Below are 16,058 nucleotides of genomic sequence, written 5' to 3' on the forward strand. Positions count from 1 at the left end.
CGTCCCACTGAGCTGTTAACACCTGGAGGAACCCTGGGAACCAGACTCCCTGAGAGGTTAGACCCAGCCCAGCCTTTGTTTCCTGCAAGCACTGGAGACATCTTAGCAGGAATAAAAATATTTGCAACAAGGGACCTTAATACTTTCATCGACTCTCATCTGTTGCCAGGTTTTTTTCCTTTACGTTATGACACAGTGGAGTGGGGCAGATGAGAAGTGGGTTTGGGGTATGTTTGATTTTACATGGTTCATGTTGTCTTAAATAGATAACTTAAAAATTATCAACTGGGTTGTTTCTTCTCTGGAATTGAAGTCTATTCTTATAACAGAGTGATTGCCCACCTCCACCCCCACCCCCACCCCAACCTCGCCCGCAACTGACAAATGAGGAGGGGAAGCCAGCTTATAAAGCATTGTTATGGCTTTACTGCTGCCTCTACTTCCCCTGGCTATTCTGCCCTGGACAAGTGTTAGGTGTTTGAGTCGGAGTTATTCCTGGGTCTGTGGTCTACACTGGAAGCCACGTTTCTAGAGCCCAGGAAGCATTATTAGTTGAGTCCATCAGCTTTCCTATGTCCTTGTCTTCACACTGAGCCTCGCTGACCTCCCCTGCCCACCAGCCCCACCAGCCTTTTTCTTCTCAGAGCAAGGGGGTTCGGGAATACTTTCCTGGAGAGCCACATGAGCCTACAGGAACCGAGCAGAGCATCCCGTCCTGCTCTGCATCTGCCACTGCTGGCCATGCAAACACAGATGGTAAAACTCAGGGGGAGGCAATGAAAGAAGTCAGCATCTCTAAATCAATTTATGGTGCATGCAAATCGTGTTTTCAAATATTTACAGAGTCTCTGTGGGAATGACATCATTGTGTATAACTGTTCTGATTGTGTTTTATGACTCAGGCCCAGTAAAGCCAAGCAATGCAATTCCTGAGAGACTCTCAACAGACGCTCCCCACCTCCCGAGAAGAAAGTCAGGGTGTAATGGGGAAAGTGGTCCCCATCATAAATGGAGTGCAAACCATGTGGCGAGAGTTATTAATATGCTGGTGGGTGGTGGTCCTATCTGCGCCAGAGAATGCAATCTTTCTTCGATTTGCAAATCATGGTGAGGGCTGGGGTTCCCGGAGGTGTAAGCAATGATAGCCCAGCTGGGCAGATGGCTCAGTGGGGATTCAGGAATAGCATTTTGGTATAGATTCTGCTTCTCTTTCATCTGGGAAGCATGTTAGAAAATCCTGGGGAAATGACTTGAATGATTGAGGTTTCGGGTTTGTCCTCAGCTTCCCTTTCATTTGTTGAAACTGCACTGGATTTGTAAAGAGAGTCCCCATCGATCTCCATCCCAGGGCAGATCCTTTTTCGAGGAAATCAGGACATAATAGCTCTGTTGATTCTCCGGGACTGTGGTCCAGTCACTATGGCCTCTGTCAGCATGCTCAGCACAGGAGGGCAGATTCAGACCCGTGCCCTTTGCAGTTGCCTCTTTCCTGGCATCTAGAACGGCAATGGGTGGGTACTTTCTCATGAGGCAGCATGACATGGGAGGCTGACCAAGCACACTCTGGAGGTAACATCCTGCGCCTGAGGTCCCAGCTCTGCCTTTCATTAGTTTTGTGACCTGAGCCACTGTTTTAGTTTCCTTGGCTGCTCAACCAAATACCATGCAGTGGGTTGACTTAAACAACAGGGATTTATTCACTCATGGATTTGAGGCTGGAAGAAGTCCAAAATCAAGGCATTGACAAGGCAATGCTTCTCCCAGAAGACTGTGGCATTCTGGGGCTGGCTGCCCGCAATCCTTTGTCCCTGGCTTCTCTGTTGTTTGGCAGTGCACATGGCGGCCTCTCCTGGCCTCTCCCTTCTCTTCCAAGTTCTGTTGATGTTCAGCTTCTGGCTGCTCCCTCTGTGGCTCATTCTCTCCCTCTCTCGGTCTGAATTTCATTCTTGACTCCAGTTCATAGGATTAAGATCCATCCTGATTGAGCAGGCCACACCTTAACTGAAGTAACCCTAACAAAAAGTCCTATTTACAATGGGCTCACAGAGTTTAAGAACATGCTTTTCAGGGTATAATCTCCAAACTATCACAGGCACAGTACTTAATCTCTCTCAGCACAAAATGGGTTCATCATTGTAAAGTCTTAGACCAGTGTCACGCGGGTCGTCAGAGCTCAGGAAATGTTGATTGTTATTATTTTTCAGCATTATGACTTTTATGTTCAAAGCCAGTCCTTGAAAACAAAGTAGTGGGATATGAAGGTTTTGCCAACCCCAGGTCGTTGAGGAACTGGGATCGCCAAATTCTACTTGGAGGGAGGCAGCTCTGAGGTCATATGCAGGTGCCTTGTCCCCATGGCGGGGAGAGTCCTGGCGTCTGGGTATGGGAGCCCAACTCTGCACAAGAACCCATTCTTGAAATCTCTCTGAATAAATTCCAGAACCACCAATGACTTGGGCAGGTGAGGGGAGCCTCTGCCAGTTTATCTGGGGGTTCCCAGAACTCAGAGGCCACCTCGGGGAAGGAGAGTGACATGGTAGCCCAGGTGCCAGGCAGACTGCTCTCCCCCCCAGGAGCATCCCCGTGGTGCAGACGTTCCGCACGGCCACGCTGACCAGCGCCTGCGCGGACCGCTCTGACCAGCGCGTGGTCTACCTGGAGCACGTGGTGGCGCGCATCTCCATCGTCCACCCGCGCCGGGGCGACCTGCAGATCCACCTCGTCTCTCCCGCGGGAACCAAGTCACAGCTTCTGGCCAAGAGGTAAGGCCAGGCCGCATGGAGGGGCGGAGCCTGCGCTCCCTGGGGTTGCCCCCCCCAACCCTGTCAAGGTCTCGGGGTCCCTGCTGAGCACCCCAAGCCCAATTCAGCAGGCTCCCTGGCACATTAGGGAGCGACAGCTTCCTTTTGGAGACACCCCCACCTATATAGACCTCAAGCAGCCTGCGAAACAGCCCCAGACACCTTCCCTTTGAAATAGTTGGGGCCCTTTTTAACCTGGAAGATTTTCGTTTGGAGGCAGAAGCAAGGAAGGTGCCTGTTTCTCTCTTTCCTTTTGTGACTGAATGGGGAGATTTATGGAATTCTGCCTGTGCTTTGTTGCTTTTACATGTGCATTTAAGGTTATGTTTCATCAGATCCATTTAAAATTTTAAATGAGGGTGTTTATCACAAGAAGCATTATTTTCTCTTTTAGAGCTTCTTCTGCCCTTAGTTCCCTGTGCTGAGACCTGAGCTGGGTGAGGCCCTGCTCTGTGAAGTCACCTGCGGGGGTCGGGATGGAAAAGGGGTGGCCAGGGGCTGCACTTTGTGCCTTAATGCAGGAAATGCACCCACATTTACCAGAAACCTCGGAACAGAACCTGGGTGACGAAGCTTCACACGGGGTGCCGTGGAAGGCCATGGAGACGATTCTTCAATAGATTTAGAAACAAGAGGAAATGTTTTGATGCACGGCTATGACTTACAAGGAATTAGAATGAAGAGATCTGTGGGAGCTCAGGGGAAGAAACGTTGGTGGCTGGGAGGGCTGGGGAAGACCTGGGGCCCCTCTTCTTCTAGCTAGGAGACAGAAAGAGCAAAAAGGTTTACCAGACAAATCAGTATTTCCAGCTTCTCTTGAAAACTGGAAGAACTGGCAACCCTGGGTTCCCACCCCACCCCCATGCTGTCCCCTGCAGGCTGTACCCCAAGACCAGGCCTGCAGCAGTCCTGCTTCCCACACTCGGCCCATCTGGTTCATCTGTGTCACCTGCCCGAGGCTGTAACCCTTATTTGGGCTCCAGGGAGCCATGGCAATTCAGGATCAGGGGAGTCAAGTGAAAAGTGCCTGAACAGGGCCAGGCAGGATCTGCCCCTGTTCTTACCCCGACATGAAGATGGAGAGGCTGACCCAGCGGCCGTGGAAGGGCAGTAGGCCGTGACCCAGGCACTGCACTTGTCCTCTGAGCCACCTGGAAATCCCCCCTGTGACTTGACTCCATGACTTCCAAGAACCTGGGTGCCAAGCTCAGCCCCGGTCAGGTGCCACAGGAATACCACTGGGGGGTATCCACCCTCTCCTAGGGGTAGTCCCAGCTGTGTGTCTCTCAGGCCAGAGGAGACCATCGAGAGCATAGCATTTGAAACCTTCAAAGCAAGCCAAAGATTGCTGTTATTTTGCTCCTTGGGTTTTCTAAAAAGTGTAATTTTTAGAGATTTTGTCTACATGTCCAAATTTCTTGCATTTACAAAAAAAATCAGAGGCTCTCTCAATACTGGACCTACCCAGGCTAGAGCTGAGTAAACGGGCAGTCAGCCTTGGTATGCCGCATGGCCCCTGTTTTCTCCCAGCAAGGAGCCAGTCCTGGTTCCCTGGTCACCTCCTAGAGTCGCCCATCAGCCCCAGACTGGACACCTTGAGTGGCCCTGACTCAGAACCAAGAGCAGAGCCAGGAGGAACATGGCGGCTGAGCTGACCGAGAACCTGCAATGAGGCTGAGGGACCAGTCAGCAGCAACCAAAAAGGACATGGGCTTTGGAGCTAAGAGGCGTGAGCTCACCTCCAGATCCTTCACCTCTTCCGGCCCCAGGATCATATATAATATTTAGGAGTGTTATAGGAATTGAATGTGATTAGTGGAAATGCATGATACAGTCCTTGAGGCAGGCATCCGGCCAGCCGACCAGCAAGCCCCACCCCAACCCTCCTACTCCTTGTTTTCCTTCCCTTCTTCCACTCTTGCATCCCAGCCCAGTGTTTGAGCCCCTTGTGATGGCAGAGAGCAGAGCAAGTTTCTCCAGGTTTATTTGGAGGCCCCCTTTTGCCAGGTAATGCTATACCTGTGCCATCAAGGACTTGAAAAAATGCCCCAGGGCTTCTAGGCAGTCACCTGAGTGTTAGGAATTTGTTCTTTCCAAGGCAGATTTTGTGATGACACCTGGGGTTGGTGTTTTTAGTGTCTGTTACTTTCTGCTTTATTTTCCCATTTTACTTAATTCTGCAGCTTTTTCAGGTTGCCAGAGTTTTTCACGAAGGATAATTTAGGAATCCCTAAAAGTACCTCAGCATTTAAAAGACAGTTTGTGCTTGCTCCTGCCCCACTGTGTTGGTTTCAGTCTGGCATTGTTTGTGAAGAACACCCTGGATCCTGATTCTTTCTTAGAAGAAAGTGTAGGATTTTTTTTGTTTCTTTTCTTTATCATTTTTTTTTTACCCTGCTATCTCCATGCAAAGGATGTTCCTGCAATGAACATTTTTATACATCGGATGTTCAGAGAATCCCTTGTCAAAATTAAATCATCTATCACATGAAGCTTATGTATTTTAATTTCTGATGAAAAATTAAGACCCCTTACATTTCAAAATTTTTATTCTGAAATAGAGTTGGAAAATTAGACCCTGAAGAAGGAAGAGAACCTAGAATTGTTTCTTCTAAGGAAAGAAGATTAAGGAGGGCCCTGGGTGTCAGGAGAGAGAGAGTGTGGATTAGTTGCTTCCTATTTCTGCTGTTAACCAAACATGAGAAAGTGAAATGAAACTAAAGTCCCAGGGCTTGTGGGTAGACTTAGGAAGGATCTTCCAATCTGAAAGGACAAAGGGAGCTTCAATGAAACCTGCAAGTGGGGCTTTATTGAGGGCAGGGAAGCTTCCTTCTTATCTCTACCCATCCATCACCACGCCCAAGGGTACCTCCTCCAAGCCAGGTGGGCTATCCGCAGGTCTTGGAAAACAGCCCAGTCCTCTGTCGTCCAACAGACACAACTGTTGGAACCTGTTAGTCCCAGAGATTAAGGGATAAAACTTCCCAAGTTTTAAGTCTGAGTAATTGTTCATTTTTCTTCCATCGTACCTTACGGAGGACAGTACACAAGAGCTGGTCCTAAAACAGATTAGAAAGTTTCACTCATTCTGCAAACAAACATTTTAAAGGCTTCCTTTGTGAACACCATTTTGGCTTAAAGGGAAGGTCTTGTAGCCCAGCTACTGTGTGCGTTTGGGTATCCAGACATTGGGGTCATGGGCTCAGATAAGATTGTTCCTAAGGTAGAAAGGGACCAGCTACTTTCTGTAGGATGTGACAGGATGGAGGGCACTCAGCTGGTGATGGAATGTTAGTCAGAGTTCTCCAGAGAAACAGAACTGACAAGATGGATGGATGGGTGGATGGAGGGTGGGTGGGTGGGTGGATGGATGGATGGATGGATGGATGGATGGATGGATGGATGGATGGATGGATAGATAGATAGATAGATAGATAGATAGATAGATAGATGTAAATTTTAATACATTTACTGTAGAAGTTGGCTCACACAACCATGAGGATTGGCAAGTCTAAATTCCATAGGGCAGGCTGAACATTTAGAAATTTGATGAAGATGATACTGATTTCCCCAGAAAAAGCCTTAAGTTGGAAGTTCAGATGAAGGAATGTTGAATTCCCCAGGAGAAACTGGCTGACTGAAGGAGGGTTAGAAATTCTTTCTGACTGCAGAAATCATCAGTTCTTGCCTAAAGGCCTACAACTAATTGGAAGAGGAGACACTTCTCAGTGCTGAAGGCAGTCTCCTTTGTTGATTGTAGATATAATCAGCCATAGATGCAATCAACTAACCAGTAATTTAAATCCCTCTAATGAAATATCCTCACAATAGTAACCTGGCCAAGCTGACACATGATCTGCCCAGGACCATGAGTCAGAATGTTCCCAGCTGAGTCCCAGCTCAGCTAGTCACTGGCCTTGAACCTGCAGCAAGCCATGCAACAATCTACAATCTATAAATGGGGAAGGAGGAAGAACCCTCACCCACCCCCTGTTGACTGATTTTTTTTTATATCTTGAACATGTGTAAGTCTAGGGAGATCCAATAAGATAACAGAGTTGAAACTCTGCTGGCCAAGGCTGTAGCAACCCAGGGTGGGGAGGGAGAGTTTGCAGACATTCAGCATCCTACCTACACCCTTCTCCCTCATGTCAGCTGAGGGCCAAGCACCTTCTGTCCTACTCATCACTGCCAACAACTGCTGCCCTTACAGTGCACGTCACCCAGATTGGCAGATCCTCTGAGGTGGAATGGAATGTTGGGGCAGGAGAGAGCCATTGCACCCCTGACCACCACCACCACTCATTGCAGGAGACTTGTTTCTGACCCCCTCATATCCAATTGTAGATTGCTGGATCCCTCAAATGAAGGCTTTACAAACTGGGAGTTCATGACTGTCCACTGCTGGGGAGAAAAGGCTGAAGGGGAATGGACCTTGGAAATCTTAGACATGCCATCCCAAGTCCGCAACCCAGAGAAACAAGGTCAGTAGCTGACAAGAATTTCATGGCAATTTTGCTATTTCAATCCTTCTGTTAACTCTGGGCTTTTATTGAACTGTAGCATCTCTGGTAATCCTTTTTATTTTAATGATGGTAAAATTCAAATAACATAAACATCACCATTTTGACCTTGGAAATGTATGCAATTCAGTGCTGTTTGTGCATTCACATGGCTTTGCAACCATTAGCACTATCTAATTCCAGAACATTTGTATCACCACAAAGGGAAACTCTGAACCTATTAAGCATTCATTCCCCATTTCCCTTAACCTCCAGCCCCTGGAAACCACTAATCTACTTTTTGTTTCTATGGATTTGTCTGTTCTGAACATTTCTCATAAACAGAATCATGAAATGTATGGCCTTTTGTGTTTGGCTTCTTTCTAGCACACTATTTTCAGAGTCTATTCATATTGTTATGTATGCTAGAACTTCATTTCTTTTTACACTGGAATAATATTCTATTGTATGAATATGCTACATTTTATCTCCTCATCAGTTGATAACCGTTTGGTTGTTTCCACCTTTTGGCTATTGTGAAAAACTGCTATGAACATTCCTGTAAAAGTTTTTGTTTGAACAAACAAGGCAGAATTTCTGGGTCATATTCAATGTTTATTTAAGGAACCACCAGACTGTTTCCATAGTGTCTGTAGTATTTTACATTTCTACTGGTAGTATAAGGGTTCCAATTTCACCACATTTCCACCAACATTTGTCATTTGGTATTGACAAATGACAGTTTGTTTTTAATTATAGCCATCCTTGTGAATGTGAAATGGTTTCTCATTGTGGTTTTGATTTATATTTCCCTAGTGGCTAATGATGTTGAGCATTTTCTCATGTGCTTTTTTGGTTAGTTTTGTATCTTCATTGGAAACATGTCTATTCAAATCCTTTGCCCATTTTTAAAATGGATTTTCATTTGTTGTTGAGTTGTAAGGTTTATATATTCAAGTTATTAGACCCTTATCAGGTACATGATTGGCAAATATTTTCTCCTATTCAATGGGTTGTCTTTTCACTTTCATTATAATGTTCTTTGATACACAAAAGTTTTTAATTTTGATGAGATTGTTTTTTTCTGTTGCTGGTTGTGCTTTAGGTGTCATATTTAATAAATTGTATAATTATTATATTTTAGCTTTTACATATAAATTTTTGATCCATTTTGAATGAATTTTTTATATGGTATGAGGTAAAAGTCCAAAAAAAGTTCTTTATTTTTTGTTTGCTTATGAATTTCTAGTAGTCCTGTCACCATTTGTTGAAAAGACTATTCTTTCCCTATTCAACGGTCTTGGCACTCTTATCAAAAATAGATTGGTTGGGGTGGGCCGCGGTGGCTCAGCGGGCAAAGTGCTTGCCTGCTATGCCGGAGGACCTCGGTTCGATTCCCGGCCCCAGCCCATGTAACAAAAAACGGAGAAACAGAATACAATAAAACAAGAAAATGTTTAAAAATGTTTCCCTTTCTTCCTTCCTTCCTTCCTTCTATCCTTCCTTCCTTCTCTCTGTCTTTCCTTTAAAAAAAAAAAAAAAAAAAAAAAAAAAAAAATAGATTGGTCATAGATGTATGGATTTATTTCTGGACTCTCAGTTCTATTCCACTGGCTATATATCTGTACTTGTGCCAGTGTTATACTGTTTTGATTTCTGTAGCTTTGTAGTAAGTTTTGAAATTAGGAAGCATGAGTTTTCAAATTTCATTCTTCTTTTTCAAGGTTGTTTTATCAATTCTTGGTCCTTTGAAATTCCATATGAACTTTAGGATCAACTGTTCATTTCTGCAAAAAAAGATACTTGGAATTTTGATAGGAATTGCATTGAATCTATACATTGATATGAGGAATATTGCCATCTTAACAACATTAAATCTTCCAATCTATTAACACAGGATGCTCTCCATTTATATTTAAATTTCTTTGAACCATGTTTTATAGTTTTCAGTGTACAAGTCTAACATTTCCTTGGTTAAGTTTATTCCTAAGTATTTTATTCTTCTTGATGATACTGTGAATAGAATGCTTTTCCTTATCTTATTTTCAATTGTTTATTCCTCTGATAATCCTTGCACCCTTTCATAGCTCTCTTTTTTAGTAATAATTGATAATTTATTTGTTTAGTATTCATTGAATGCTTACTCTGAGCCAGGTACTGATCTAAGTGGTGAGAGTACAACTATGAAAAAAAAAAAAAAAAACAGGAAAATAATCCCATCTTATCCTGTAGTCACTGGCAAAACCCAGTGAACCATTGCAATAATCCAGACAAGCTGATGGCGGCTCAGATCAGGCTGGTCGTGGTGCAGGATGCAAAGTAGTAAGGTTCTGAAGGTAATGTGAAGGTATAGTCTATAGGATTTGTTGAGGAATCAGATGTGGGCATCGATGACTTCAAAATTTTGTCCAGAGCCCAGGAAGAATCCTGATCCTGTAATCAGGAACACCGCAGGGGAATCAGGTGTGGAGAGAACATCAGCAGCTCTGTTTGGATGGGTTGAATGGCAGATGCCGATTACAAATCCGGATTAAGATGTGAACCTGGAGTTCGGGGAAGAGGTGTGGACCAGAAATGTACATTGAAGAATTGTCAACAAACAACTGGTCTTGAAAGCCATGGGCACGGACAAGAGCACACTGGGGCCTTCCAGTGCTTAAATGCAGGAAGGAAATCTGTTTATATAACAACAATTCAACAAATGTTTGGAGCCTTCTGGGTGCATATTCTCTGTGAGCTTTGGGGTTCCAATGGCATACACCTGTATACCCCCTACATCCCTTCCCACCCAGCCACTCATGTCACATCAGCTTCCTGTTTCCCCCCGTTCAGTGCTCCCCACCTCTGAACTTATCTTCTTTAATTAACATGATTGCTATCTGAAACCTCACCTTCCAGCTCCTTCCAAGCTCCTGGGAAGGTACAGGGTAGATCTTTCTGTAGTTAATACAGTTGGGAATTTTTGTAACCTGCTGCAGAGGAAATGGGCTTAGTGAATACAGGGGTTACTTCCTGAGGTGGTCCAAATTAGGTCCTAAAACAGGCCAGTCCCCATCCTCGGACACGGTTAGAGCATGGGCCTTTGTTTTGGAACAGATGGGACCAGGGATAAGAAACAACATCTCATAGTAACTTTTAGCTTTGAAATTCTGTGCTTACTGGAATTTGGGGGATGAACATCATTCTTCACTGTTGTCACGAAGAATCTGCACATTCTGGTGCCAGCCGCTGGGGTCAGTTCATTCCGCTCAAGCTTGAACCTGTAGAAAGCTGCCTCTCCTTGGCACCTTCTTTGCCAGAACCATCAAGCACAGGCAGATGCCTTCCGCTGTTGACTTACAATCAGCCCTTCTTCTCTGCAAGGCAAAGACATATTCCAATCTGTCTGCTGCCTGCTCAGCACAGCCAGGGCTTGTGCTTCCTCCCCAAGAGTCATGGATTCCATCAAGTTTCCCTCAGTAGGGAAGATCCATCAGACCCCGCCCCCCCCCCCACAATGATGCTTATGTCACAATAAAGTCTTGGTGACATCCTCTGCTGCCCATTGTTCCCATCATTCAAGGGTGAGATGCTGAGTAAGTTGAGCAGCTGATGGAGTGAAGTCATCTCCGGGCCCAGAACTATGGAAGGGTCTAGAACAAAGGCAAAGCAACCATTTCTTTGGTTGGTATGTTGACCTAGTGCTTTTGAGGTTGATCTGTGATCAGCCCCCTTCAGCCTCCAGATGCCCCTGGAATGTCACCGAGGAAGGGCTCTACATGTACTAAGAGTCATTCATTTGATGGATGTTTGTAGGAGCCAGAAACCATGGAGGTAGGGGATAGGGGACACACAGGCTCTGCCTCTTAAGAGCCAACAGGCCAGTCGGGAACATTGCAGCTTGCAGGAACCCATAGTAGCATGCCAAAGGCCCCAAAGAACCAGAAATCCGGAGATGTGCCTCAGAATTCAGAAGAGCAAGTGGTGACTTGGGGCTGGGCAGGATGGGAAAGGGATTAAAAAGAGTCTGTTTTAAGGCCTTCCAAATTTTTGGACCATCCCCTATGTTGATTTGTTTTTGTTTTTTGTTTTTTCCCTTAAGTAGGACAGAAATAGATATAGAGACTGGGCAAAAGGGTGTTGCTCTCCCTTTGCTTTTTATAAAATGAAGTGTCAACTCATGCCCTCAAATCATCTGTTCTTCTCTGGCCTGCCACCTGGAGATGGGAATCTTTGATTGCCCATGCTGCCTGGGCCCCAAGCTGGGGATAGATGATGGAGGATTACCCATGAAGCTGTGAGGCCTCCAGGAGCCTGGCCTGCAGGGGATACCAGGGTGCAGGCTGAGATGTGCATCTATGATGGTGCCCTACCCCAGCTCTCCTTCCTCCAGGGCAGGTCTGCATCCACCCCCAGATGCCAGGGCCCTTCCTTGCCTTTGAGGCCAGGCCCACCATGAGGATGCTTTCTCCGAGTCAGGCTTCAGTAGAAGGAGCACTTTGAGAAATTAGTGGGACCCAGAAAGAACTCTTTAAAAACTCCATGAAGCAGAGAAGGTTAGAAGATTGCTTTGAGGAGGATGCTTTGCTGTGTTGTGTCTCCAAAAAAAGTTCACTAAAGCAGAGGGTACCTTGTGCAGTAGACATAAGCCTCCCAGCAAGCTGAAGCAAAGTGCTGGGAACATGCTCAGGGGCCACTGGGTGGGTGAAGCGGCATGCTAGGAGACGCCTGGGTGAGGAGGTGCGTTAAACCCACAGACGTTGTTACATGATTCTGTATGCATGATGTATTTCACAGTGAGAAGGAGGGAGGTAGGGTCTTAGTTCCCAAGCTGCTATGACACATATCACACAATAGATTGGCACAATAACAGGAATTTATTGGCTCCTACTTTTGGAGTCAAGAAGGCTTGCTTCCCCTGGTGTTGGTAGCATTTTAGCCCACCTGCAGCCCTTGGGTTCCTTGGCTTTCCCACCACATGGTCATCTCCTTGCCTTTCTCTTCTGGCTCTTCCCAGTAGCCTTCTCTTCATCAGGCTCCAGAACTAGGATTCAGGCCCATCCTGATTCCGCTGAGCCATGGCCTAACTAAAAACAACATCTTTAGAAGGCCCTATTTACACCCACAGGAATGTGAGTTAAGATCAGAAGCATGGTTTTTTCTCTGGGCTATATATAACTCATCTGCCATAGGGAGAAAGGAAGGAGTGGGGAGAGAGGGAAGGAAGGAGCAAACTGTCCCATAGCCAACAATCTGCCTTGCAAAGCAGGACCATCCCAACACTGGAGCATCTAGGCCATTCTAGTGGTGTCTGCTGGGGACCTCCAGCCTGGGAAGGTGATACCGGGATGACCTGGGCCTCCCCCCATCCCCACCCCCAGCCGCAATCCCCAAATCCCAACGTCCAGAGCCCAGGTGCCATCTGTGGGCTCTGTGGGTGCCGAGTGTGTGATTTCATCTACCTTCCTGCAGTCCGGTCATGGTGGCCTGTAAGCGCCCTGGTCTCCTCGCAGCAGGGAAGTGCAGAAACACACAGGCCCACCTTCCAGGGAGAGCAAGACTGTGCGTGTTCCTGCGCGGTGACTCCAGAGAACCCGCGCCACATTTCTGTGAGGTTCATTTCAATCTCCCTCAAATCTCTGCAACTTAATTGCTTTAAAAGAAAAAAAAAACGCATTTGCAGTGGTGTCGTATAAAAATGCCTTAAAATCTCAGCTAAGACTTGGGCTTATTAAGTAATTAAATGTTCTGAATGATAGGCTAACTCGAATAATACTCAGTCTGCTCTCAGATTGGACTTGGTTTATGTAATTTATTTTAAACCCTTTTTTTTTAATTGAGGTGCACGTTAATCATGCATTTTCCTCTTCCATTCCTAGAACAAGGAAAGGGCATGTTTTCTTCTCCAATGACCCATCTCCCAGAGGCAGTTTAGGAACCTAAGTAAGTGCAAAACCTGCTTCATAGCCTTATTGTATTTGCAGGTTACCTTTCATTCATTGCTGCATTCAGCAAACTTCTCTACTAGACTCTAGTGAACACTAAGTCCTGAGGACTCCAGGACACAAGGCCATGTTCCTGCCCTGTACCCTCACCCTGGGGAAGCAGGCCTGAGCACATGCAGGGATGGGATGGGGGAGCTTGGCAGGGAAGCCCATGTGCTGAGAGGCAGCTCCCACAGCAGCCTGAGCCGATCCTAAGAGCCCATCCCAGCCAGCCATGCCATGGGCTTTCCAGGGAGGGGACCTGAGAGCCATGCAAGGCCACCAGGCAGGGAACCTGGAGGCATAGCACAGGGCAGAGCAAGGAATGAAGTCCCCATCCTGCAGAACATGGCTTGGAGAAACATGGCTGCATTTAGAAAGCTTCCATCCACAGTGCTCATGAGTCTACTGTTATGGGTTGAATCGTGTTCCCCCATAAATGCAAAAAAGTTAAGGTAAGGTCATATTGGATTAGAACAGGCCCTAATCCAGTGACCAGTGTCCTTATGAGAGGGGAGGATTGGACACAGACAGACAGAAGGGAGAATGCCTTGTGAATGCAGAGACTCGCAAGGAGAAGACGGCTATGTAAAGATGGAGGCAAAGATCAGAGTAAGGCGGTACAAGCCAAGGACTGCCTGGGGCTTTCTTCCATAAGCTGGAAGAAAGACGGAATGAATTCTGGCAGGGCTTTCAGTAGGAGCATGGCCCCAGGGCTGTCTGCTTGGTCCTTTTGTCATTCATTAGATGAGGCTTTTTTCCCTGACTACACAACAACTGAAAACCTGATGTGCTGGGTTGGCATACGTCAGAGCTCAGGGGGTATCACGCCTCCGTGGAGATGCCCAAACTTCCTGACCCAGTCTACATGTCCACGATGGCCTGTTCTTTCAGGAAGGAGAAGAAACTATGACACACCATCCTTTAAATGGGAAACATAACCATGCATGCTTTCCAGTCCTTTGTCTGCAGTCAGCACAACAATGTATCTTGTTTTGTGGCTCCAGCAGGTTTTATTTTTACACGTTGGGTATACACATGGTAGTAAATAGCAGCCTGAGACAATTGATGACATTTAAAAAACAATTATGTCATTCTCTTGAACTCCAAGAATTTGCTTTTCCTCCTTGATTAAAACTTCTCTTTTTCCTCCGATCTTTCCTCTCTTTTCAAAAGGACAGCAAACCACATATGCTATGCTTTTCTTGGTCTCGACAGCATTATTTCCAGACTCCTGCTGATCTAAGGAAGAACCCTAATCAAAAGGACAAGAGAGGGATAGGATAATAATTAGTGCTTACATATTCTCCATCAGGCACTGAGTGTTAATTTGGTATCTCATTGTGAAAAATCAGTATAGCATCAGGTAATCTTAAATGGACTCATAGATGATCAGGAATTAATATTTTGGGTAGATATGATAATTGTAGTTTATGAAAATAGAAGTTCTTATGGATTGTGGTACATATGGTATTATTTACAAGTGAACTGTTATGATCTCTAAGAATTGGCTTTAAAATAGCCCAGGGGGCAGATGGAGTTGGGAGGAACAAGATTGGAAAATGTTGTGGGTCATTGAACTGTGTGAAAGGGATGTGGGAATTCATTGTACTGTTTTCGCTATTTGGTGTTTATTTGGAAATTTCCATGATGGAAAGTTTTTTAGTTATACAGAGAAGGTAGTAGGGTTTAACAAACGAGTATGATTGCTGAATCATCGTATTGATATCTCTTTTAGTCTCCAGTATCTTAGACCAGGTAAAAGTAAAAACCTAAAATTGTGGAATTGTAAACCATACCAAACTCTAAAATCTGTTCTACAACTAATTGTTGTACTGTGCTTTGATATTTATTGCTTTTTTGTATATATGTTATTTTTCACACACACACAAAAAGAAAAAAAGTCGATTGCAATGATAAAAAAATATATTTATTCCTTCTAGCCTCCAATGTTCTGGAGCAGCTAGAAGGAAAAATCTGAGAGGATAATGTGGTAGCCCATGACAAACTCTGGGATCCATCCTGTAACTACTTGTTGAAGAGTGCTTTGAAAACGATTGCTTTTTTCTTTCTTTGCTTTGTGTATATGTTATATTCTGTAATAAAAAAGTTAAGGAAAAAGTTACCACCCACAATTGGCTGGGTCACATCTCCATGGGAACAACCCAGCCAAAAAAAAACATGTATAGAGACCATCTCTTTTGAAGAGGTAATAATGAAAGACTAACATAGATATTTATGTTGAGTCACAATTAAATGAAATGACAGTGATTTAGTTGCTTTAGAGAAAATAGACCTCCATTCTCCATATACTTGTGAGAAGAAATACTCACTGTGGAGAACTAGTCTCTTTTCTTTATGTTTGAGCTAGCTTTCCTCTAGACATTCCATCTTTATCTAGGAATAAGGCAGAGTACAAATGTGTGTGTGTGTGTGTGTGTGTGTGTGTGGATTATGTCCTCTCGTGTATGTATGTGTGTGTGTACTTAGATGTGTGTTGTATATGTGTGTGGGTATATGTGTGTGTATGTATGTGCATGTATGTGGGGGGTACCTTTTGTATATTCATGTGTGTGTAAAATTTGGGAAATATGTCTGTGGGTATGGGTATGTGTGTGTCTACATTTGCTTGTTTTTAAAGAATCAGGGTGGCATAGTAGTTGCGCTATGAGCCAGCCCACAGAGAAGAACCTTATTCTGCCACTTGCTAACAGTGACTCTGGACAGGTCATTTCCACTCAGTTCTCTCCTCTGAAATGAAGTGGTAACTATGAGTTGCTGAGTGTTATATT

At 45.1% G+C, this 16,058-nt stretch overlaps 1 protein-coding gene across 1 annotated transcript in view; it reads left to right on the top strand.

Moving 5' to 3' along the window:
* The window catches only part of PCSK6 (proprotein convertase subtilisin/kexin type 6), a 195,625-nt gene that overhangs the window by 125,732 nt on the left and 53,835 nt on the right, over positions 1-16,058 (top strand). The window contains exons 12-13 of the mRNA XM_077124015.1: positions 2,574-2,762; positions 7,149-7,285. Of these exons, the coding sequence (XP_076980130.1) occupies positions 2,574-2,762; positions 7,149-7,285 (326 nt within the window). The remainder of the gene's footprint in view (positions 1-2,573; positions 2,763-7,148; positions 7,286-16,058) is intronic.

Source organism: Tamandua tetradactyla, chromosome 12 (assembly GCF_023851605.1).
Source record: "Tamandua tetradactyla isolate mTamTet1 chromosome 12, mTamTet1.pri, whole genome shotgun sequence".
In the NCBI taxonomy this organism is placed as follows: Eukaryota; Metazoa; Chordata; class Mammalia; order Pilosa; family Myrmecophagidae; genus Tamandua; species Tamandua tetradactyla.